The sequence below is a fragment of the Ostrea edulis genome, chromosome 1 (assembly GCF_947568905.1).
Source record: "Ostrea edulis chromosome 1, xbOstEdul1.1, whole genome shotgun sequence".
Lineage (NCBI taxonomy): Eukaryota > Metazoa > Mollusca > Bivalvia > Ostreida > Ostreidae > Ostrea > Ostrea edulis.
Window position 1 is genome coordinate 47,397,239 of NC_079164.1, and position 26,268 is coordinate 47,423,506.

The following is a 26,268-nucleotide window of genomic DNA, read 5'->3' on the forward strand; positions in this document are numbered from 1 at the left end:
AAACTTTGTCAGTTGATGCATCTTGAATCTTTGGAGTGTGTCGACCAAAAAGTAGGTCACTGGGGGAAATGATTTTACATATAAAATTCACAACTTACACAAGATACCATTCTCTACCCAGAGTTCCTAACACTCCCTCTGGTGAGAGAATGACAAGATATACGTAGTGTAGCCAGGCCACACTTCCGCCAGAGTTCGTTTGCTCACAAACTCTTTCAGTTAGGCATTATGGGATAGGGATTTCATAGAAACTACAAAACCACGCGGCCGCGTACACTGTAGAATGACGCAAAAACATAACGTCAAACGTAAACAGTTCAAAACAAGAACGTAAACATCAAGTGCATTACTTTACTAACTTTACACTATAATTTGAACATAGTCTCCCTACTTTTTAATTCATTTGATCATTTTATGTTTAAAATAAAATCCATACTTTTATATTAATGCTCTTAATGTCAATATTTTCAAACTTTAATTACGAACTACTTCTTTAGTGTTATTTGCCCGCGTGAGAATAGCGGACTCGCAATATTCTATATAACGTGAGTTTGTAGTCAGGCAAGCAAGTTAGGCCGTAATACCCATTTCATCGGTCGCTGAGACGCTTTCTTTCTTGTTTAATATGTTATTCACGATAAGCGTTCGGTTGACGTGGGATTAAGTCCACGTAAACATGGCTGACCGTAAGAAGAAACTGAAAAAAAGTAGTTCAGTAAGATTATTATATCAGAGTAACCATACCTTTGATTGATTTATCTTTGGTTTTATAGTCATATATTGAAATATGAAGGTATTTTCCTGTTTAGTGTGATCGACTAGATTATAGGACGGTTCGTAAGTAGATATTAAACGTCCGACAGCTGTTTTCTGTTACTGGAGTTCAACTGGAGTATTCAGTACAAATGATTAGGAATAAGATTATATTTATACCAAGTCTATCTAATCAACTTACCTGAAATAATTTTGATATTTATCATCATATCCAACAGTACAGTGAATACCAGAGACACAGCCGAGCCGCTGTGGATCATATTAAATTATAAACAAGTACATGTAGCTTTCCCTAGATATATTTCATATATCACTCAGAGCTCCAGATAAGGTGCGTATCAGCGTAAATACTCATTAAATATTACCAAATACGCATTTAAGTTGAAAATCATACGTACAATTACGCATTAGCGAATGTAAATACGCTTTACACTCCCAAAGTAATGCATAGTAGTCCGCGTATTTGTGATACATGTAGTATGATATAAATATGAATTATCTATATGAATTCAGGTTAGCCCAGGGCTTGATCATACATGATATTTAGCGCTATGAAATACGCTTTGATGACAATCACAATTTTGAAAAATTGGAAGAGTTAACTCAAAACACTATTATATAGGCCTACTTGTTATACTTTCTTTCTTAAAGAGTTAGTGTGCGGTCGAAAGCACAGAAAAAAAAAACTTGTATTAATAATCGTGGACGAATGATATAGAGAATTGGATCATAATCATGTGACTGAGTGTCTGACATATTAAAATTTAATGCATCAATGATAAGTATCAAATCCCCAATGACAATGAATAGTTTTAATAAAAAGAACTGCAAAGGATTTTCCCCGTAAATAGCTGGAGCAGCCTTTTGTATAAACTTTAAGTTAAAGTTTAACGGAAGAAGTATCGTTTATCTGGTGACATCTTCTGTGCAAAAAAACAAAGATGATCAGTAAATTAACAAAATACACTTTTGAATTTTTCTGAAAAGCAAAATACTCATTGATTTGAAAATCAGGGAGTAAATACCTTTGTGGTAAAAAAAATTATCTGGAACTCTGATCACTACATTTTTATAAAATTCAATTCTAAATTCATTTCTTGTTCAATTTTTATTAAAATTGTACCATTGAATTGATAATTGAATGTAGCTTTGCACAATTGATGAATTATCTTTTAGGCCTAATTTGTGTCCAAAGTATTGGTAGAAATTAGGAAATTACTATTTCATATGTACTCTTTCAGTCTTTGTACTCCCAAAGTAAATTGTGATGTCAAGATTCAAAGTTTCCCAGTTTATTTTCGGAAGGTCGGTGGTCTTTTCATAGGTACATTGTATCTGGGTTCTCTCTTTCACCAATAAAAACTGGACGCCACCAGATAATTGAAAAATTGTTGAGTGTGACAGAAAACAGCAATCAATCAATCAATAGAAAAAAATCAGTGGTTTACTTGATATATACTGATGATCCACTGGTGTACATATTTAGAGATGAGCAACTCTTTTGATGGCATGTTTATCACCTAGATATTGAATTCAGTTTATTTTTATTATAAATTGGAATGGATTTTCATAAGATTTTGCCACCGGCATTCGAACCCGTACAGGAAGGAAGAAAATGTGGTCAGTCGTGTTCGATCGCCAGTGGCCAGATAGCTCAGTTGGTAGAGCACCTGACTAGAGATTTAGGGGGTCTGGGTTCGAATCCCAGTCTGGTCCATTGCATTTTCTCCTTTCCTTTTACCTTTGGTTCCGTAGACTAGCCCCTGGAGCTGACAGACGAAAATGCCTGCAAGGGGAATAAGGTCCTGGGTGATATCTTCAAGTAATCCAGGATTCCTCTGACTCTTACCCCCACTTTTATATTGTGACATGAGCAGGGGAGAGTCAGGGCGGACTCCATATTGAAAAGTGGGAATTCAGTGACACCAACTGGTGTCGCTGCTTGGGCTGAAACGATACGCCCCCTTCACGATACGATACATATTGCAATATTTATGCCACGATTCAATACTTTCAATATGTTACAATTTACTGAAGAAACCAATAATAACATTGAAGAAAAGTTTAATTACCAAGATTCACATTCATAATTTTAAAAGAAAAATGTTTCCAAATTGCCAAATGGTAAGATGCATGTTGGCTCTGTAGCTTAAACTGATGAAGTTTATTATGATTTTCGTAAGACTCAAAGTAAGCAAAAGTCTGAACGTTATTTGACGCTATTTTCTCCCTCATGCAGGTAAAAATAATCATTACAGGCGGAACCTGATGTAATTTACTGAACCAGTTTGTAATAAACGTATCGAACCAAAAATCGAGCCAATGAATTGAACATTGATTCGAGGGTTTATATTGAACAGTATCGATATTTCGGTGAATCGTTTCAGCCTTAGTCGCTGCTTTACCTACCTCTTATAACTTTATTTCGCGGATCTATCTTCCAAGACACAAGGATTCTGTCATCGGAAGATTATTCTACAAATAGATCATGATTAATACGATGCTATTGCAGTTTAAACGATGGAATTTTAATTTTGTGTGTTTATGTATTGACATCATGCGCAAAGAAATCCAATGGTGAGGCGGCGACCTAATTCACGTGATGCTTCATTTGTCGGTGTTAGGGCCGTTTAAATGGTGATAAATACAGTACTGTTTGTCTATTTTAATGGCAGAGAATATTCTGACAGAAAGGAAAATAGAATGTAAATATGAAAAATAAATTTCATTTTTGAAAATAAATAAAGGTGTGAACTGCAATGCATCATGCTGGCTTTTCGTGAAGAGCTAACACACTTCATGAAGGATGCTGGTGTGAAACGTCATAATTTTAAATTCAGTTATTTGTAACAAATACGACCTTCATGAATATTTGTGGTAAATATTTCAATAAATATATTTTCTGTTGTGCAAATAAGAAATTGATGGCCTGAAAAGTATATTAATCACTATGAAATGTAATATGTAAATATGTATTGCATCATACAGTACTTGTATATTTAAATGTGAATATCATATGGTAATGATGATGATCTTTCTTTAGGATAATGAAAAACCCACAAAGGAAGAATATGCCATTGCTAAGCATCTTCGATTTGCATGTCCGGTCAAGGAAGCAAAGTTTGTTCCGATGCAGAACATGGTCAAATGTTTCTTTGGTGAGTTGACTTTCATCCCTGTAGAATGATTTTATCCTGGGAATTCAAAGAAACCTGCTTTTTGATATATGAAACTGAATTTGTAATGTTTGTATGTTTTCCCAGAATAAGGAAAAAGCAGTACAGAAAAACATGCTTATAGCAAAGTGCTGGGAACAAACAATTTTGATTCATTATAAATGAAATTTGTTTTTAATATCACATATTTATCCCTTTATCCAGTGGATATCACTCGTATGAATATTGTGTCTATATCCACACTATGTATTCCTATGTCATGTGATGTAATGTAAATAAACAAACACATTTGCTTAGGAAATGAAAGAGAGTGACGGAATTCCCAATAATTCAATTGTAAAAATTGATGGAAGTGGCACAGGTGTTGTAAAATCTTCAAAATTGGAAAATGATGAATTTATATATGAAGTTAAGATTAAGGGAACAGGCCTGTTATTATTATTATCCGACTCATGTTACTATTATCCAATGCTCTGGGATAGAAAACACATGACTCATTGGGTAATAATCTTATCCAACCACAAACCATGAGAGATTCTATACATATCCAATGAATTAATATATTTTAAAACTAAAGGGAATGAAATCACTCTGCTGTAATTGTGAATTGATTATAAGCGTGTTCACTGTAACCTGTTTTACTGTAATTTAATTCATAGGAAATCAGGCAATTGACACTTTGATGGATTCAAAATGGGCGAAATCCTCCAAGAGTGAAATTCAGTTTACGGACAGAAAATCATGTGTTCATTTCTTGGAAAGGTATTTACTAGAACTCAATAATGAAGAAGTCAGTTTCAGATGATAAATTATCTTATTCATGTATGTTTTTTACTTAATTCAAAATTAATGACATGAAAGTAATCCAATAAAAGTACCTTCTCAGAAATTGATTTAAAATTAACAGTTAAGGTAATTCCACCCCTCTAGAATTATAGGTTCAATCTTATATTTGATTGTTGATTCTTCAAATGATATATCTTAGTAACAAATAAAAATGATAAAATAAGTATGTTGCAGTGTTAATATAAATTTTATCAATTAGCACACATATACTTGATATATACGTCAGAAAATTGCAAGTTTCCTCAAACAGCATTATCAAAATTTCACAAAAACTGGTTATAACGATATAATAGTATTCATAGCAATTTCATGAAACTGTTTCTTTATAGAATATACAAAATATTTGAAAAATAAAGAAAATCTATCGCATAATGGATTTGGTAAATAATTTAATGGAAACATAGTTATTGCCCTTGGATTCAATATTTATTATTGAAACATATAATTCATTATTCATATATCACTTAGATTTTTAAAATATTTTAAGGTTAACAAGATTTTTTAAAACAACTATTGAAAAAGACTCCAACAAAATTTATGTCACTGTCATGCATAAATCTTATTAAATCATTAACTTTGCAAAATCTTATGACGTCACAGGAGGGTGGAACTACCTTAATAAATCAGATTCTATGTTTGCATACACATTATTTTGGTTTGTTATGTTTTGATTTGATATCAGGTTGATATGTTTAACTTGATATAAATAAGGTTAATGGTGAAAGGACTATTTCATCGAGCCACAAAAATAGAAAGAGGCAAAAAAGACAAAGATAAAATACGAAAGAAAAAGAGAGAGGAAGAAACAGAGGATGATAAGGTACGAATCACAGTATGAATTTGTATAGTTGTAAAGTTATGTTTACACTTCCAATGTTTTTACCTTCGATATCTTTACCAATTGAAATGATCTAGGCATTTCTCCATGAATGTGAACAATGTGCATATGAATCTTGTTAAATATAGTATGACTATTCTAATGCCTGGGAATATTCCAACAGAAATGAAAGTAATCTGTATAAAATATAATATATGTATTTTCAAAAATGAAATATTTTCGAAAATTTATATCAGTTGTCATGATTAAATCTGATTGGCTTCTAAATACGAAAAATGAAAACTAAATGTTAAATTAACTTTACCATAAAAGGACAAGAAAAGCAAAAAGGAGAAAAAAAAGATAAAGGAGAAAGATGCTAAAGATTCAGATGCAGACAAACCAGACACTCCAGAGGACAAGAAGGTATTTCCTGTCTAAACGTGTGTGTGAACTATGTGTGCTTAGAATGTCTGATGCCCATTTTAAACTGTGCAAAATAACATAATTATGGAAATGAATTGCTTGAAATGATATTGTACTTGCATCAATGGTTGTTGAGGTGTTAATGGATTCCAATCTAATTGAAATCAGACTTCTTAGATCCATGCCGTATACTCTGCGTAAGAAGATCTGACATAACCCGATTAGGGGTCATGTTCATGTGAACTTTGTGTTAGCCAATCAGCGAGTCGCCTATGAAATCGTTGGTGTTCACAATTCAAGGAAAATGGCTGCAATAGGAAGTTTGAAAGAAAACACATCGCAGATAGATGTGACGTCATAATGCACCATTTATGCAGACTGGCATTAATTAAGTAAACCATTTTGAAAACTATTCAAATCGTACCCATCCCTATTCATACATTAATCGCAACTCAAAATTGATTTAATTTGGGTGTATTTTATATTGTATGTTTTGTTGTGTGTATGAACGGAATAGATTAGACATTATTGCACAAGTTTAAAATTCCTTATGTGAGAATATACAATTTTATAGTGGGGAATAATTTCGTGGGAGAGAGATTACTGCAACTTGTTTACAAATTGCTGGGAACTGCCTAAATAATCATCATTGTCTGTTTGGTGCAATCTGACTGGCTGATAGTTCTCATGAATATTCCAAGTGAAAAGTCATGCAGACATGACCCCATATGGGGTTATGTCAGATCCTATTGTAGTGATTGTGAGTGTATCTTAAAATCTGATTTTAATTAGATTGTGATGGATTCTTAGGTGGAAGAGAAAGATAAGAAGAAAGATGAACCAAAGAAGGAGGAAGAAAAGAAAAAGAAAGAAAGGAAACTAAGATTAGACATGGCAGATGAACAACGTTTCATTGACGGGGATGGGGTATGTGAAGCTGATACACATACATACATGAATGTGTATGATCTTGATATACAAATGTAGATGTGATATTTTTTGCGATGAAATGGTAGTGTATTAAGAAGTAGTGTATTAAGAATAAGGTATTTTAGGTGAAAATACATGTACATGTAGGTACATGGAGGTACAATATTATTGTTAAACAAAAAGGAAAAAAAAGAAGCCCTATTTTACAAAATGCATAATTAGTGCCATTTCTAATTGAGTTTGTATGAAACAAAATATGCATCATTGAACTTTTGATTATGAAACACTACATGTCCATAATGATTACATTTGATAAAAGTAACTGTCCAAAGTATGATAATCACAATGTTCATCTGTCGAGATTTACGTATCAAATAAGTGGTGTACTTCTTCAGTAAAGCAATGACTCCTGATAATAGAAAATAAAGGTAAAACTCTTACCAAGAGCCTCTGTTAATTGCAGAATCATTCATCAGACCTTTCTTTTTACATCAATAATTCAATTTCACTTCCAAATGCAATTTGATTTGTTCATTTGACTTTATCAACATCTTGTATATTGTATAAACAAAGTTGCTATTAAGTCACACTCTGTTACATCCTAGGAATTACATCACAATACATTTGGCTTCTTTGTTTCCATGACAATGTTGTTCCATGTCGTATGAAATCCATATTTTTAAAGAATTATTTATCAAAGTACATCAAATGTGTATTACTAAATTGAATTATAAGAAATGAACACAATTTCTATTCATATTATACGAATATTAAGTGAGTTGGGACAGTCTACACTCTTTTATAAACTGCTTTGTGGTTCATATTATCTAAATTGCCTCAGCTTTAAATTGTACAAAACAAGTAGATCCTTAAATGAAAAGGAAAAGTTTAAATCAATGTTTTGTATAATAAAATGTAAAGGTCTGTTGAGGAACATTTTATAAATATGATGGTGAAAAGGAGTTTGGTGTTCAGAGCAAGCATTTGTGTTTTATGAAAAGTAAAATCATGATACCTAATTCCACATCACAACCCATATCAATTCCAAGACCCCAATATTTCACCCAGGAGCCATACGTACTGCTTATAACCATGCGATATTACTATTATGATGTCACTCGTCTTGCTCATGGAAAGACCAGTATTTATCCCTGAGTACAAGTATTAAAATTTGTCATTGATACATTGTACCAATAAACATATTTTCATGTATATGTTTACAGATATATGTATGGATATATGATCCAGTGCCGATGTCCACCTTTCTCATCGGACTCTTAATGGGTACGTGTTTTTTCACATGAAAAAATGATACCTGTGCATTTAATGAGAAGATAATGAATTGTTATTCTTTGTACCTGATATTCATATCTGTGTTATGCTGTTTGACAGTGCTGGGGGCTGCCCTGCTCTGTGTGTTTCCTCTGTGGCCAGACTGGTTGAGGGTGGCTGTATACTACATCAGTTTGGTGGGAGCCAGTTTTGTTGGCTTTATTCTGTTGTTGGCTGTCAGTAAGTAGTTCATTTTCTTACAGCAGGTATAGATATTGTAAACCATTTTTTATTCACGTTTGAGAGATTTTCACGAAGTTCATGAGAAACTCATCCTCACAAATATTTCTTGCCGCTGACTAGTCCTTTACTGTTTCTCTTATCTCTGTCATGAAAATTAGTCACCGTGAATCAGTTTATCACCGTTAAATCATGAAATAAAATTGTCGCAAATAAAAAATTGTTTTACCGTAATAAATTTATTAAATACCAGTGTAAGGTAGGCATCAACAAGCTGCTCTTTAATTTTTTCAATTTTCTCCTAAACAGTTCGAGGCATTCTGTTTTGTGTTCTGTGGGTTTTGACTCTGGGCAAAGTGCATCTTTGGATTCTACCTAATCTAACAGAAGATGTGGGATTCTTTGACTCATTCAAGCCATTATATACATACAAAGTGATGAACAAGGAGGAGCAGGAAAAAGAGAAAAAGAAGAAAGAAGAAAAGAGAAAAAAGAAAAAGAAACGAGAGGAAGAGGGTGGTGATTCGGAGAGTGAGATAAATGATAAGAATGAGGACCAAGGTGAGGCACAAGAGGGCCATGGTGAGGTTCAAGAGGGCCATGGTGAGGAAGAGGCTCAGAATGGGGACCAGGAGTTTGAAATGGTACAGAGGGAGGAGCTTGAAGAAGAAGACCAGGAAGGGGAGAGCTCAGAGGAAGGGGAGGGAAGTGAGGAAGAGGACAAAAAGACTAAGTGAGAGCTGAACTGTAAAGTGTATATTGTCAAAGGCTAGCAGAAATCTCCATGGAGACACATGGATTAGGAGGAGCTTGAAGTTTATGATATGTTAACTATACTTTTTGAAATTCAAAGAAACTTCTTTACATAAGGTAATTGGTGATTTCAGACTTCTATTTTACTTTTAAAATTCCTGAATGCATTTTTGAAAATCAAGGCTTGTATGTCAGTGTATAAAAATTCTGTTGCATTAAGTGGGATTCAGCATATTTAGAATTTTATTTTTTAAAAATGATGTTATTTGTTTAGATTGTGACTTTTCTAGTCTGTTAACAGCTTATACATGTGTAAGGGGGTGCCTGTTAACACATACTGTTATAAAGAAAAAAACTGCCATTGTTTTGGATTATCCAGTGGATGATATCTACATTGTGAAGCTTGAATCTTCTCAGTTATATTTGGTACAGCTTCCAGTGGATATTCTTGTTTTTATTACTTGTCATCAATAAAGTTGATTTCTGGCAAATTTTGAAAGGCAGTTATCTTTATTTTTAGACAGCTACAGTGTATGTAGGATAAGGGTAAAAATGGGGATGAAAATTCCTTTGCATTCAGGATTACTGGAAAACACTTTCCCTGATAGTTATCAAACATTTAGGCAAGCTGGTGATGACTAGTGACCTACTGATTTTTGGAGCATAGATCTCTGTGCTTTTTATCTCACATGAGCTGAAAGCTAGTGAGGCATCCTGATTTTGTCCGGCGTTTGTCCATAAACTTTTAACATTTTCGACTTCTTCTCCACAACCACAGAGCTAATTTCAGCTAAACTTGCCACAAAGCATGCTTGGGTAAAGAGGATTCAAATTTGTTCAAATGAAGTGCTATGCCCTTTTTGAAGTGGAGATAATCAAGAAGTAGTAAAAATTTTGTGGCATTATTTAAAAATCTTTAGAACCACTGCACCAATTTTATCAAACTTGGCACAAATCATCCTAGGGTGAAGAGGATTCAAGTTTTTTGAAATGCCATGCTTCCTCTAAAGGGGAGATAATCTATAAAAGGCAAAAATTAGGTGGGGTGATTTTAAAACCACCAGGCCAGAAAAGTTTCCCCTGGTGGGGGTAGGATGGGGCCACAATATGGGATAATAGTTTTCCATGATGATGCATTAAAAAATCTCACGAACAACAGGGCCATGAATACTCATATTAATATGCAATCATCCCCAGTTAGTGCAGTTTGAAGTTTGTTCAAATCATGGCCCTTGGGGCGTAGGATGGGCCCACAATAGGGGATCAAAGTTTTAAAAAGGGAAATAGTCTAAGAGCAAAAATCTCAACAAGAACAACAGGGCATTGATTACTCATATTAATATGCAAGCATTCCCGGGTAGTACAGATTCAAATTGTGGTCCCAGGGAGTAGGGTAAGGTCACATTAGGGGATGAAAGTTTTACATATACAGTAGGGCCATGAAAACATGCAAGCATCCCCAGGTAGTGCAGATTGAAGGATGTTCAAATTACGACCTTCATTTGCAAAAATTCTTTTGAAAATTACAATAAGAACAGCATTCGGGGCCAAGGTGACTCACGAGCGATGTGACCCATGGGCCTCTCGTAATATAAAATTTCCAGCTGTTAACTGTGTACTGTACCTCAGACACAATCCTATAATCTGAATATGCTCCACGTAGGATGGGGTTCCAGTCTCATCAGGACTAGTCTAGTTTAATCTATTTTTATATACATTGATTTTAAGAAGGTATTCTACATTCATAATGGCCGATTTTCTTTAAAAACATGATTGAAAATATAATAGCAGAGTAGCTCAGTAGGTTAGCATGTTGATTGCAGGTTCAAGTCCAGCATAAGTTTAAATTTTTGCAGATTACTTTCTGTTAAAACTGTGTTGACTGAATGTACTAAATGAATGTTTTCAATTTCAAAATATTGTACACATATTCTCTACATCAAATTTCTTTGGTGTAGCATTCCTCCTCAAGTGTTTGAAATTTTACCCGTTTTAATTAACGACTGACATCCTTGGATACTCGAACAACAATATGAGGTTGTTCAAAGAAGTGTAAAGCTAGGATTGAAAGAAAATGGAAATAAATCTTCTTTCATTGAAAGTATATATATGCCATATTAATCAGTATTTTTCTGTATTGGAAACCCGACCAAATTTTTTTTCAGTATGTTAAACTATATAAATTCGAGATTTATTGATAGGTTTTTGCAAATTATGAATTATTTTTCAAATTATGAATTATTATGCCCCCCGAGATCGAAGATCGGGGGGCATATTGTTTTTGTCCTGTCTGTCATTCTGTAATTCTGTCTGAAACTTTAACCTTGCTAACAACTTTTGAACAGTAAGTGATTGAGCTTAGATATTTCACATGAGTATTCCTTGTGACAAGACCTTTCCGTGGGTTCTTTAACTTGCCAATGCGTGCTGTGACCTCCATTTTTAATGTCATATCTGAAAGACTGGTGACTTTCACTCCTAAATGGCGATTGTGCTATGTTTACGTCTAGGATTTGACACAGCCATGGCAGAATTGGGGCTCAAACTCCCAACCTGCAGATTATGAAGTGAACGCACTACCACCGAGCTATCACGACTGGTCAATATATCAATGGATTTCTACAAACTATCAATCAGGGGTGTGATTTTTCCTCTTTTCAGAGGAAATCCTCTGATTTGCTCAATTTTCGAAAAAATGAAACACTCTGAATTTGATCTAAAGTGGCAAAAAATGATATTTTTCCAGGTAGGGTGAGGTGTTTTCCTTCCTTTTTAACCAGTTTTCCTCTGATTTCTGAGGAATTCAGTCACATCCCTGATCAATAGATTTCCACAAAATATAAATAGGTTATCCGTAGTGTGTGACTATCAACTGATCCTAGAAATCTGGACAACAAAGTTTTCTGTATTACCTTTAATAATCATACACATAATATAGAACAAACTGTCATTTCAGGTGCAATGTATCAGTAGTTACATGTACATGTATTCATAAACTTAAATAGAACAGAGTATTTGTGGGCATAATTAGACAGTAGATTAGTTTAATATTAAAACTTGATTGGAATATCAGTCAATTTAAAAGTAAAAGTCTGATTAATACTGGAATGAAATGTAAGCTATGAAGAATTGCTCAATAAAATCAATAATTATGTTGTTTGATAAAAATTTAGTGTGCATGACTACCGAGTATATAAATCGCATATTAGACATCGCTCAATGAATATATATCCAATATTTCTCTATAACACACACCTGGTAATCACGTCAATAGTGATATCACTAATCACATGACTATATATCTACTGTTTCTCTGAAAATTGGTAGTCACGTCAATATTGATATCACTAATCACACCACTATACATGTATATCTAATGTTTCTCTACAACACACCTGATAATCACGTCAACAGTGATATCACTAATCACATGACTATATATCTACCGTTTCTCTGAACAATTGGTAGTCACGTCAATATTGATATCACTAATCAAACGACTATATATTTAATGTTTCTCTAAAACGCACCTGGTAGTAATGTCAATATTGATATCACTAATCACACGACAATATATCTAATGTTTCTCTACAACACACGTGGTAATAATGTCAATATTGATATCACTAATCACACGACTATATATTTAATGTTTCTCTACAACACACCTGGTAGTAATGTCAATATTGATATCACTAATCACACAACTATATATTTAATGTTTCTCTGTAACATGCACCCATTTATCATGTCAATATTGATATCCCTAAAATGTACTCACCATTTCATTATATGTAAAATCATTATATTGCATACTTATATACCCACTGTTTGTCTGTAACACACACCCATTTATCACATCAATATTACAAATCACTAAATTGTATATACCTGACATTACTGGTAAACAAATTAATATTAGACTTCATTCATTCATATATACCAGCCATTACCAGTAATCAAATCTTAATCAACATTAGACATCATTAAATCGTATATACCCACCGTTTCTCTACAACACACACCGATTTATCACATCAACATTCGACATCATTAAATTGTATATATATACTTGTCATTTCTCTACAACACACACCGATTTATCACATCAACATTGGACATCACTACAATACAGAATGTAGGTTAAACTGTATACTGACAAAGATGTTGACTAGGTACAATAACATTGCCAAATATTAACCTGACATAAATATAAAATTCCAAACATTGTACATATTTTACACATTGTGCAGTTAACACACAAAAACTTCAGTCCTTTGATACAAGTACACCAGTATATAAACAACACTAGATTTACAATGGCACACATCACAATGTGGTGTTATTTCACAGTAAATACAATTTGCAGCCTTCACCAGAAAGGGCACCACCCAATGTAACATTGACACAGATTTTCGTGGGAGGTGGCTTGTTTGATGAGGAGTTCCACTTGGGTGGGGACATCGATGGCATCCCCCGAGGAGAAGTCCCGTCCGGTCAATTTGTCCCTGACACGATTAATAATAGACAGGGCTTTCTTGTTGATGACCTCTGACTGAAAGTTTTCGCCATTGATGGAACTGACAGCTTCGGGGGCGGAGCGTTTATGTGTTGCTTGACTGAGGTCGACGTTTTCCAACATGTCTGTCTGTTCCTGACTTCCCCCGGAGTACGAGTCTTTGGTTTTTGTTTTTCCCTTGGCTGTAGCTGAAATGGTATGGTAGTGTGAGAAACAGAGGGCATGATACAGGACCATGTGTCATTTACAATGGTCATTATTGATATAATTATTTGAACATATCAAATATGTTTAGATAATACTGGACTGCATTCAAGATCGTAGCAGCTAGCCTAGCTGCTAGGCTAGATTTCTAGGTATATTGAATGCATTGTACAAGTTAATGCTTGCTATTCCTATGTGGTGCTAGCCTACATGATTGTTCAATTATCTACCACTAAGTAGCTGCTACAATCTTGAACATATCCCAGGTCAGTAAATGTACATTTGAATAACAATAACTCTCTTAAGCATTTCTTTCAATGTCTGTTGCATACATGTACAATGTGTAAATAATCCATATCCCTTATACACTGTAGGTTTTGTGAGAGAAGATATGATTTAACACTAATGAAATAATTCCTGTGTACAACCTAAGAAATATTCTGAATACATACTGTCCATGAGCCTCCAGTTGAGTAGCGGGTCGTAAACGAAGGCTTCCAGGACAGCCATCAGACTGTCCTTGTGTTCTCGCAGGACATCCATAACGCTCTCACATGTCATCTTGTAGTTACCATCAATACCTGTCACCTAGCAACAAATAAACACATCTATCACACATACAGAATCAAACAACTATACATGCTGGAAATATGAATTGCCATGTTAAGGCATTTTTCTTGTGTTTGAGCATATGGACTTGCTAGACATTACAACATAAGAAAGGATAAACAATACATCATCAACAATATAACTGTAGGTATTCACTCTTAATGCTAGATATAAGAAACATGCTGTAACAAGATTTTTCATAAGTCCCACCTAGCATTGACCTACTTCCATGATATTGTTTATGAGTCCCACGTAACTTTACCTACTTCCATGATATTGTTTATGAGTTCCAAGTAACACTGACCTACTTCCATGATATTGTTTATGAGTCCCACGTAACTTGACCTACTTCCATGATATTGTTTATGAGTCCCACATAACACTGACCTACTTCCATGATATTGTTTATGAGTCCCACATAACTTGACCTACTTCCATGATATTGTTTATGAGTCCCACGTAACACTGACCTACTTCCATGATATTGTTCATGAGTCCCACGTAACTTGACCTAATTCTATGATATTGTTCATGAGTCCCATGTAACTTGACCTACCTCCATGATATTGTTTATAAGCCCCACGTAACATTGACCTATTTCCATGATATTGTTTATAATTCCCACATAACATTGACCTACTTCCATGATATTGTTTATGAGTCCCACGTAACTTGACCTACTTCCATGATATTGTTTATAAGTCCCACGTAACACTGACCTATTTCCATGATATTGTTTATGAGTCCCACGTAACATTGACCTACCTCCATGATATTGTTTATAAGTCCCATGAAACATTGACCTACCTCCATGGCATTGATCAGCATGCGTGTCAGACGGAAAGGTATCTTCTCTGGAAACTTTTCCCTCACCATGGCAACCTCAAAACAGTCACCAAAATCAATGTGGATCACTTTCCCACTTGTCCTGTCCAGCATCAAATTGGATGGGTGTCTGGGCAATACACAACAAATTAGATGAGTGTCTGGACAATTAACAAATTAGATGAGTGTTACGGCAATACACAACAAATCAGATGAGTGTCTGGGCAATTGAACACAATGTACATCAGATTTTGAGGCTAAATGTTCTGCAGACTTACCTGTCTCCAAGTCCCAGTACATATCCCACCATGGACATCACAGCCAGCGATCGTGTATAGTTAGTGCGCCTGTCAAACCACACCTGTCAACAATATATAAAACAACAATTCTTATAATAACACACAGAATACAACAGTTCTTATAATAACACACAGAATACAACACACAGAATACAACAGTTCTTATACTAACACACAGAATACAACAGTTCTTATAAAACTGTGTCCATCAACAACATACAAAGTTATCACAAATTTTACCATACTCTGTTTATCTATAAACATACTATGCTGACTATACAAACTCACTCAAAGATTGCAACATGCTATCTATCCTTTGTATTTTACCTCTGAACTGGGGCTCTTGTACCACAGAATCTTAGCCAGGTCATCTCCCTGCGTGTGCTCCAAGGCATGCTCAAAGACTTCCACCTTCTGCATCAAGGTCAGGTGATCGTAGTCAGGTGCCATCTACAGACAAGTGGATATGATTAGACACTTTAATGGCTGGATAATATCTTATTAGGGATTGTTTTCACACCAAAGTATTTTGGACTTACCACACTCAAAATCTATTAAATGGTAAATTGTGAAACTGATTCACAAGATGAATAAAATGTAACCACCTGAACTCCAGCACCTACCCTGAGCATCAGCCTGTGTTCAATGTTCAACAATGTAACCACCTGAACTCCAGCACCTACCCTGAGCATCAGCCTGTGTTCAATGTTCAACAATGTAACCACCTGAACTCCAGCACCTACCCTGAGCATCAGCCTGTGTTCAATGTTCAACAAAATTTTCTTTTTCTCTCGGTAGTCACGAATGAGTGAGTGAAGGGTGTCCGTGTGTGGGACCCAGCCAATCAATCCAGAATTAGTGGACAAGGGAATAACAGAGAATCGCTGGATGCTGCAATAAAAGTGTGAAGGTCCATTCTGTATTTAACTTTATTTTGAACAAGATCATTTAACACACACATGTGGGGATGATGCCTGGAAAACTTATAAAACACATCTTGATATAAGTATTCCTTTATACAAATTACATACACATCATTCTTATCTCAGAGTGTAAATGACAAAGTCAATTTGCACTTGTATCTCGATTCTCAGAGTAGAGTCTTACGTCAGGTTTCTTCGGAATGTCTCTGGATTCTCCACCAGGAGAGAATTGACCAAACTGAAGAGCTGCATGACACGTTCATCTTGTCTCAGATCTTCGTGTCCCTTCAGCAAAAACATGTATTCCAATCCACTAGATCCTGTCAACAAAAACGAGATACTAGTCTACATGTGCAAGGAGGAACATACAACATGACATCAAGACCTCGTATCAACATATAAAAACAAATTTTAACTTCAACAAACGGATACTTTCTGAGACAAAGGAGTATAAGAAAAGTAGTGTTTCTTTTTATACAAAAACATATGCCCCTCTCACTTTGTATACAGGTAACTCTCGAATTATCGCCACTCAATTCATCGCCATTTTCGTTATAACGCCGCATTTTTCTAGGAACATTTTTCCTGTTACTTAAAACTCTCGTTAAAACGCCAAATTCGCTATCGCCATTTGCCACAGTGTTTTCATTACAAAAGTCCATTTCAACGTGTTAATTATCTCGATAAACCGCCATGGGTTCACGGGGTCAGTGAAGCAGTAAATTGGTCATTATCGATCTCCAGCGTACACCTGGACAGAAGGATCCCAGTAATTGCTGTATTGAATAAATAACTCGAGATGAACTGTAATCAAGTTGTTTATACATCATAGAAACACATTTCAATTTAGCTATGGCTTCGCCACGAAAGAGGCGACATCTTAGCAGCAAAGGATGCAATTCTTGTCAACCCTGACCCAATCTCTAAAGGCTCGCCTGCCAGGAAACGGCACTGCAGTGCACTCAATACTGACTTAGAAAAGGCGTTGTTTATGTGGTTTACGCAAGTCAGGACCAAAAAAAAAAACCATTCCTGTTACCGAGGATATGATAATTGAAAAGGGAAAACAGTATGGTGCAGAGCTAGGAATATCCAATTTCAAATATTCTGAAGGGTGGCTAACTCGTTTCAAACAACGTCATGGAATTTCTTCCAGAATTATAAGCGGTGAAAGTGCCGGAATTGATGTGAGTTTGATTACTGATGGCCGAAAAGAGGCAATAGAAGTATTGAAAAATTATGATTTGAAAGATATTTATAACATAGACGAGACAGGATTGTTTACCGAATGTTACCCGATCGCTCACTTACATAATGTAAAACTTATACGGTACCAATTTTGATGCACCAGATGCGCATTTCGAAAAATAATGTCTCTTCAGTGATGCTCAACCGAAATGTTTGAAATCCGAAATAACTATGCATAAGTATTGTAAATAGAGGAAAGATAACTCTTACATATACAAGAACGATAACTATATTTCTTCAAGATGGCAGTAATTCAATTCATCGCCAAATTCGTTATAATGCCATAATTTCATAAGAACAAAAGGTGGCGGTTTATCGAGAGTTGACTGTACTTAATTATCCCCCCTCATATCAAGTATTTCTATGAAAATTCAAGTCATTCTGATTTAAGATCCAAGTTAAAGTATTGGAACACAACACTCAAATTGATTTTATCCCACAAAACAGGAAGTTTTGCAGAATACTTAATATTGGAAATACATGTACCACCCACCCAAGACCTCCAAACTGAGGTGTCTTGCACAATTGTTATTGGAAATCCTGCCCCAAAGACAATCTCATACAAACTTTTCATTACACCAACATACATAATTTCAGTTTATCTCCAATATTTTCTGGTGTCTACTAAGTTTTCTATTATGGTTGTATAAGGATGAAGATCAATGAAGGTGATACTATTACCCCCTAGTGCACAAAAATTAAACATACAATTTTTTTTACTCCACCTTCTAACAACTTAACATGAGTGGGGGGTGTGCACAGAAAGAAACAGATTAAATAACACGCCTGTTTGACATGACAAACATCTTATTGTCAGTTCTGTACAAGTACACAGGGCTGCGCTCAAGATCATAACTGCTATGTACGAAGTTGAACGAACATCTAGTCTAACCCTATACAGGGATAACAAGCTTTAATTCATACAGTGCATTCAATAGACTTCGATATCCAGCCTAGCAGCTAGGCTAGCGGCCATGATCTTGAACGCAGCCCTGTGTTGTACTCTGCTAATTGTGTAACATACCGAATATACTGAGTTTTCTGGGTCTCTGTTTGGAAGTGATGACTTGGAGAGAGCTTTGGCAGCGTCGGATTTTGTCGATGGGTTGGTTAGGTTCGTATTTTCCAGGGACGGCTAATTCTAGTTCCTGACAGCGGAGAAGTTTTGGGGAGACATATTGCAGCTCCAGGGATGTCAGCTATAAATAGAGACAATGTAACATCTATACACGTTATAATCAGCTATAAATAGAGACAATGTAACATCTATACACATGTATACACATGTTATAATCAGCTATAAATAGAGACAATGTAACATCTATACAAATGTTATAATCAGCTATAAATAGAGACAATGTAACATCTATACACATGTATACACATGTTATAATCAGCTATAAATAGAGACAATGTAACATCTATACACATGTTATAATCAGCTATAAATAGAGACAATGTAACATCTATACACATGTTATAATCAGCTATAAATAGAGACAATGGAACATCTATACACATGTATACACATGTTATAATCAGCTATAAATAGAGACAATGGAACATCTATACACATGTTATAATCAGCTATAAATAGCGACAATGGAACATCTATACACATGTTAAAATCAGCTATAAATAGCGACAATGGAACATCTATACACATGTTAAAATCAGCTATAAATAGAGACAATGTAACATCTATACACATGTTATAATCAGCTATAAATAGAGACAATGTAACATCTCTACACATGTATACACATGTTATAATCAGCTATAAATTGAGACAATGGAACATCTATACATATGTTATAATCAGCTATAAATAGAGACAATGGAGCATCTATACACATATATACACGTTATAATCAGTTATAAATAGAGACAATTTAACATCTATACAGATGTATAAATATGTTAAAATCAGCTATAAATAGAGACAATGTCACGTCTATACGTCATCGTGGAAATACTTGTTTCAAAATAATACAGACTTAATATTTCTGTTTATGCAAAATTTATCTGTTCCTTCATGATAAATGTTTTTGAGTTTGTGTGTGTGTGTGTGTGTGTGTGTGAGAGAGTGAGAGTGAGAGAGAGAGAGAGAGAGAGAGAATGCTTGATGTAAAATGAAATGAGAATAAAAAACTATATGATATGCATGCTATACATTATATGAACATTTAGTGACTAAGCTCCATACTTGAACTGCCCTTCAGGTTAGAGACTTAAAGCATACACAAAGTATAGATAGGTGTTTCCCTTCATTAACTATACAGGTAATAGAGTATAGATAGGTGTTTCCCTTCATTACTTGTACAGTTAACATACCCCGGTACTATAAATAGGTGTTTCCCTTCATTACCTATACAGGTAACATACCCCAGTACTGTAGATAGGTGTTTCCCTTCATTACCTGTACAGGTAACATACCCCAGTACTATAGATAGGTGTTTCCCTTCATTACCTGTACAGGTAACATACCCCAGTACTATAGATAGGTGTTTCCCTTCATTACTTGTACAGGTTACATACATGTACCTCAGTACTATAGATAAGTGTTTCCTTTCATTACCTGTACAGGTAACATACCCCGGTACTATAGATAGGTATTTCTCTTCACTACCTGTACATGTAAGGCTTACCTGAGGCAGCTGTTTGGATATCCGGCGGAACACATGGTAGTACAGATCCCAGGCCTGAGTCAGGTCCTTCACATTTTCAGACCTCTGGTATTTTCTACACCACTCTTGTGCCTCCATTAAATCACGTCCATATGCCTTACAAAGACAAGTCAATAAATCATGTCCATACGCCTTACAAAGACAAGTCAATAAATCATGTGTGTATGCCTTACAAAGACAAGTCAATAAATCATGCGTGTATGCCTTACAAAGACCAGGCAATAAATCATGTGTGTATGCCTTACAAAGACAAGTCAATAAATCATGTGTGTATGCCTTACAAAGACCAGGCAATAAATCATGTCTGTATGCCTTACAAAGACCAGGCAATGAATCATGTGTGTATGCCTTACAAAGACCAGGCAATGAATCATGTGTGTATGCCTTACAAAGACCAGGCAATAAATCATGTGTGTATGCCTTACAAAGACCAGGCAATAAATCATGTGTGTATGCCTTACAAAGACCAGGCAATAAATCATGTGTGTATGCCTTACAAAGACCAGGCAATAAATCATGTGTGTATGCCTTACAAAGACCAGGCAATAAATCATGTGCGTATGCCTTACAAAGACCAGGTAATAAATCATGTGTGTATGCCTTACAAAGACCAGGCAATAAATCATGTGTGTATGCCTTACAAAAACCAGGCAATAAATCATGTCTGTATGCCTTACAAAGACCAGGCAATAAATCATGTGTGTATGCCTTACAAAGACCAGGTAATAAATCATGTGTGTATGCCTTACAAAGACCAGGCAATAAATCATGTGTATATGCCTTACAAAGACCAGGCAATAAATCATGTGTGTATGCCTTACAAAGACGTGGCAATAAATCATGTGTGTATGCCTTACAAAGACCAGGCAATAAATCATGTCCATACACCTTACAAAGACAAGTCAATAAATCATGTGTGTATGCCTGACAAAGACCAGGTAATAAATCATGTGTGTATGCCTTACAAAGACCAGGTAATAAATCATGTGTGTATGCCTTACAAAGACCAGGCAATAAATCATGTCTGTATGCCTTACAAAGACCAGGCAATAAATCATGTCCATACACCTTAGAAAGACAAGTCAATAAATCATGTGTGTATGCCTTACAAAGACAAGTCAATAAATCATGTGTGTATGCCTGACAAAGACCAGGCAATAAATCATGTGTGTATGCCTTACAAAGACCAGGTAATAAATCATGTGTGTATGCCTTACAAAGACCAGGCAATAGATCATGTGTGTATGCCTTACAAAGACCAGGCAATAAATCATGTGTGTATACCTTACAAAGACCAGGCAATAAATCATGTGCATATGCCTTACAAAGACCAGGTAATAAATCATGTGTGTATGCCTTACAAAGACCAGGCAATAAATCATGTGTGTATGCCTTACAAAGACCAGGCAATAAATCATGTGCATATGCCTTACAAAGACGTGGCAATAAATCATGTGTGTATGCCTTACAAAGACCAGGCAATAAATCATGTCCATACACCTTACAAAGACAAGTCAATAAATCATGTGTGTATGCCTTACAAAGACCAGGCAATAAATCATGTCTGTATGCCTTACAAAGACAAGTCAATAAATCATGTCCATACACCTTAGAAAGACAAGTCAATAAATCATGTGTATATGCCTTACAAAAACCAGGCAATAAATCATGTCTGTATGCATTACAAAGACAAGTCAATAAATCATGTCTGTATGCCTTACAAAGACCAGGCAATAAATCATGTGTGTATGCCTTACAAAGACCAGGCAATAAATCATGTGTGTATGCCTTACAAAGACAAGTCAATAAATCATGTGTGTATGCCTTACAAAGACCAGGCAATAAATCATGTGTGTATGCCTGACAAAGACCAGGCAATAAATCATGTGTGTATGCCTTACAAAGACCAGGCAATAAATAATGTGTGTATGCCTTACAAAGACCAGGCAATAAATCATGTCTGTATGCCTTACAAAGACAAGTCAATAAATCATGTGTGTATGCCTTACAAAGACCAGGCAATAAATAATGTGTGTATGCCTTACAAAGACCAGGCAATAAATCATGTCTGTATGCCTTACAAAGACAAGTCAATAAATCATGTGTGTATGCCTTACAAAGACCAGGCAATAAATCATGTGTGTATGCCTTACAAAGACAAGTCAATAAATCATGTGTGTATGCCTTACAAAGACCAGGCAATAAATCGTGTCCATACACCTTAAAAAGACAAGTCAATAAATCCCGTCCATACACCTAATAAATCAAGTCTATACACCTTACAAAGACAAGTTGATAGATAACAACTGTATCATAAAGAAAAGTACATAAATAATGACTGTAGGCCTTAAAAAGACAATAAATCACGTAGGTATGCCTTACAAAGACCGTATGCATTTGTACATGTAGCAGAAAGACAAGTCAAAAAACAAAATGTGTTTGTGAAACACCCACCCCCTCGTACAGTGGAAAAGTTGATAATGGCCAAGGTTAGAAATTTTCATAGGGAGGTCAAACCCCAAATTCAAGGTCATGAAATCAAAATTTTTGGTACCAAAAGAAATGTCTTATCACAAAGAATACACATGTGAAATATGAAAAGCCCAATTACTTACTCTTAAAAAGTTATGGCCAAGGTTAAAGTTTTTCAAAAGGTAAAGGTCATGAGGTAAAAAATTTGGTACCAATAAAGGTTTTGTCACTTATAAACAATAAAAAGTCCTAGCTTAAAACTGTGAACAAGAGCTCTGTGTGTAAAATACTTTCCCAAAATTTACTGAGTTCAGTAACCTACAATTTTTCGAACATAAAAAAAAGATAATAAAAAGTTGTTGGGAATCAAAATCCTAGAAATATGCATATCAAGTTGTTTATAAAGGCCTTCACTTAAAAAGTGTGAGAGGAGTTAAATAGACAAACCATGTACTCATTTTATAATACTTTCTCAAAACTGACAATGTTCAACAACCTATGATTTCCTTAAAAAGTTTTAACAAAATCCTTGCCACATGCATATCTTTGATACCCATACAAACACTATGTAAAATAAGAAGATCGTCATTTGAAAACTTTGGGAGGAGTAACATGGAAAAATCATGTACCCCCTAAAAAACATTATATTTCAAATTAAGGGACAAAACTCCTGCGAGAGAGATCAAAATCAAAATCAAAATTGCAACATGATCTACAGGATCCAAAAAGGAGTTACACAGCAAGTTTCAGCTTGATGTGTGACAGAAAAATGAAAATAGAAGCAGAAAACCCTAAATAAATGGACACACACACAGACATTGCCGCACCATATGTCCCGTCTAAAGATCACCATATAAAAAGTTTTCTTTGTTAATTATTTACATATATATTTACCTGATTAAATGAAGTTTCTTTAAGAGTTTGGGGGCCACGTTCCACCATGTTATGTAGTGGTTCCAGTGTAGAAAACATGCCTTTAATGTCTCGCTCCCCAAAGTACAGTCTAGAGGCTTCTTCCAAACCTTCATGCCACAACTCGTGCCAGAGAATAGCCACTCGTATTAACTCCTCACTCACCTGTGTAGATAAAAACCATTCCATTTCATATTAATTTCTTATACATGATGCACCACATTATCAGGACAATACACTTAAGAATAAATTTCAGTTTTGAAATTACACTGTGGCACTTCACGCTGGCATACATCCTCAAGTATTTTCAAAAACAAATTTATTTCTAATATCTACATTCCATTTTCATTTCTGTCGAAATTCCCAGCCATTAAAATAGACGTACTGTATTTCTTAAGATGCATACGAGCATTGTACACAACTGCATACATGAGTAAATGGCTTTCATTTCAATTTGTGGAGATATCAAAGGCAAAAACTTTGGAAATGTAAATATTGATGATTACATTTTGTTTTTACTTTGTATACAAGTTAGTGAGCATGATGGCTTGTAGTACATACATGTACATGTAAATTGTTGTTAATTAATAAAATCTGCATTGTAATAATCTGACTAGTCTCTGTGCACACATGCAAGTTACATGCACATGTACATATATTGATCAAGAACAAGTAACAAATATGATAGCCTGTGTGTTGTGGAGTATGATAGCCTGTGTGTTGAATGTCAGTATTGTATGATAGCCTATGTGTTGTGGAGTATGATAGTCTGTGTTGTGGAGTATGATAGTCTGTGTGTTGTGGAGTATGATAGCCTGTGTGTTGTGGAGTATGATAGCCTATGTGTTGTGGAGTATGATAATCTGTGGTGGATGACAAAATTGGAGTATGATAGCCTATGTGTTGTGGAGTATGATAGCCTGTGTGTTGAATGTGAGAATTATAGTATGATAGCCTGTGTGTTGAATGTCAGTATTGTAATATGATAGCCTGTCTGTTGTGGAGTATGATAGCCTGTGTGTTAAATGTCAGTAATGGTGTATGATAGCCTATGTGTTGTGGAGTGAGTATGATAGTCTGTGTGTTGAATGTCAGTATTGTAGTATGATAGCCTATGTGTTGTGGTGGATGATAGAATTAGAGTATGATAGCCTGTGTGGTGGATGACAGAATTGGAGTATGATAGCCTGTGTGTAGAATGTCAGTATTATAGTATGATAGCCTGTGTGTTGAATGTCAGTATTGTATGATAGCCTGTGTGTTGTGGAGTATGATAGCCTGTGTGTTGAATGTCAGTATTGTAGTATGAAAGCCTGTGTGTTGAATGTCAGTATTGTAGTATGATAGCCTGTGTGTTGAATGTCAGTATTGTAGTATGATAGCCTGTGTGTAGTGGAGTATGATAGCCTGTGTGTTGAATGTCAGTATTGTAGTATGAAAGCCTGTGTGTTGAATGTCAGTATTATAGTATGATAGCCTGTGTGTTGAATGTCAGTATTGTATGATAGCCTGTGTGTTGTGGAGTATGATAGCCTGTGTGTTGAATGTCAGTATTGTAGTATGAAAGCCTGTGTGTTGAATGTCAGTATTGTAGTATGATAGCCTGTGTGTTGAATGTCAGTATTGTATGATAGCCTGTGTGTTGTGGAGTATGATAGCCTGAGTGTTGAATGTCAGTATTGTAGTATGAAAGCCTGTGTGTTGAATGTCAGTATTATAGTATGATAGCCTGTGTGTTGAATGTCAGTATTGTAGTTTATTATACTTTCATGTAAAATACTCGAATCTGATTGGTCGAGAAGCATTTGAACAAGAGGCCCATGGGCCACATCGCTCACCTGAGTCACCTTGGCCCATATCTGAAGACTTTCCATATATATTTGCATGTAAAACCTTGGTCCCTATTATGGCCCAAACTACCCTTTGCAAACTTGAATCTACACTATGTCAGAAAGCTTTCATGTAAATGTCAACTTCTTTGGCCCAATGGTTCTTTTAAAGCTTTTTTCTATATTTGTATGTAAAACTTTGACCCCCCCCCCCCCCCACTTGTGGCCCCATCCTACCCCCCGGGGACCATGATTTGAACAAACTTGAATCTGCACTATGTCAGAAAGTTTTCTTGTAAATATCAGTTTTTCTGACTCAGTGGTTATTGAGAAAAAGATTTTAACTATATATTTGTATGTAAAACTTTGATCCCCCTTGTGGCCCCATCCTACCCCCGGAGCCCATGATTTGAACAAACTTGAATCTGCACTATGTCAGAAAGTTTTCATGTAAAAATCAGCTTTTCTGGCTCAGTGGTTCTTGAGAAGAAGATTTTTCCTATATAT

The 26,268-nt window shown here is 35.2% G+C and overlaps 2 protein-coding genes across 9 annotated transcripts in view; one reads left to right on the forward strand and one right to left on the reverse strand.

Annotated features, from left to right (window-relative positions):
* The first annotated feature begins 533 nt into the window (after positions 1–533).
* On the forward strand, positions 534–9,733 carry LOC125652288 (translocation protein SEC62-like). Its single transcript, XM_048881363.2, has 9 exons — positions 534–715; positions 3,818–3,932; positions 4,610–4,712; positions 5,508–5,616; positions 5,947–6,039; positions 6,850–6,966; positions 8,193–8,253; positions 8,362–8,481; positions 8,791–9,733. Exons 1-9 carry the CDS (start codon positions 677–679, stop codon positions 9,216–9,218), a joined length of 1,185 nt encoding a protein of 394 aa, XP_048737320.1. The 5' UTR covers positions 534–676; the 3' UTR covers positions 9,219–9,733.
* A 2,400-nt stretch (positions 9,734–12,133) lies between these two features.
* The window catches only part of LOC125652020 (serine/threonine-protein kinase mTOR-like), a 52,599-nt gene continuing 38,464 nt past the window's right edge, over positions 12,134–26,268 (reverse strand). For all 8 annotated transcript variants that reach the window (XM_048880918.2, XM_048880935.2, XM_048880903.2 and 5 more), the window contains 10 exons: positions 23,915–24,097; positions 20,510–20,644; positions 18,886–19,060; positions 16,798–16,933; positions 16,434–16,581; positions 16,018–16,140; positions 15,670–15,752; positions 15,374–15,521; positions 14,410–14,545; positions 12,134–13,941 (listed from right to left, as the gene is read on the reverse strand). In XM_048880918.2, the coding sequence (XP_048736875.2) occupies positions 13,607–13,941; positions 14,410–14,545; positions 15,374–15,521; positions 15,670–15,752; positions 16,018–16,140; positions 16,434–16,581; positions 16,798–16,933; positions 18,886–19,060; positions 20,510–20,644; positions 23,915–24,097 (1,602 nt within the window). In that variant the 3' untranslated portion in view covers positions 12,134–13,606. The remainder of the gene's footprint in view (positions 13,942–14,409; positions 14,546–15,373; positions 15,522–15,669; positions 15,753–16,017; positions 16,141–16,433; positions 16,582–16,797; positions 16,934–18,885; positions 19,061–20,509; positions 20,645–23,914; positions 24,098–26,268) is intronic.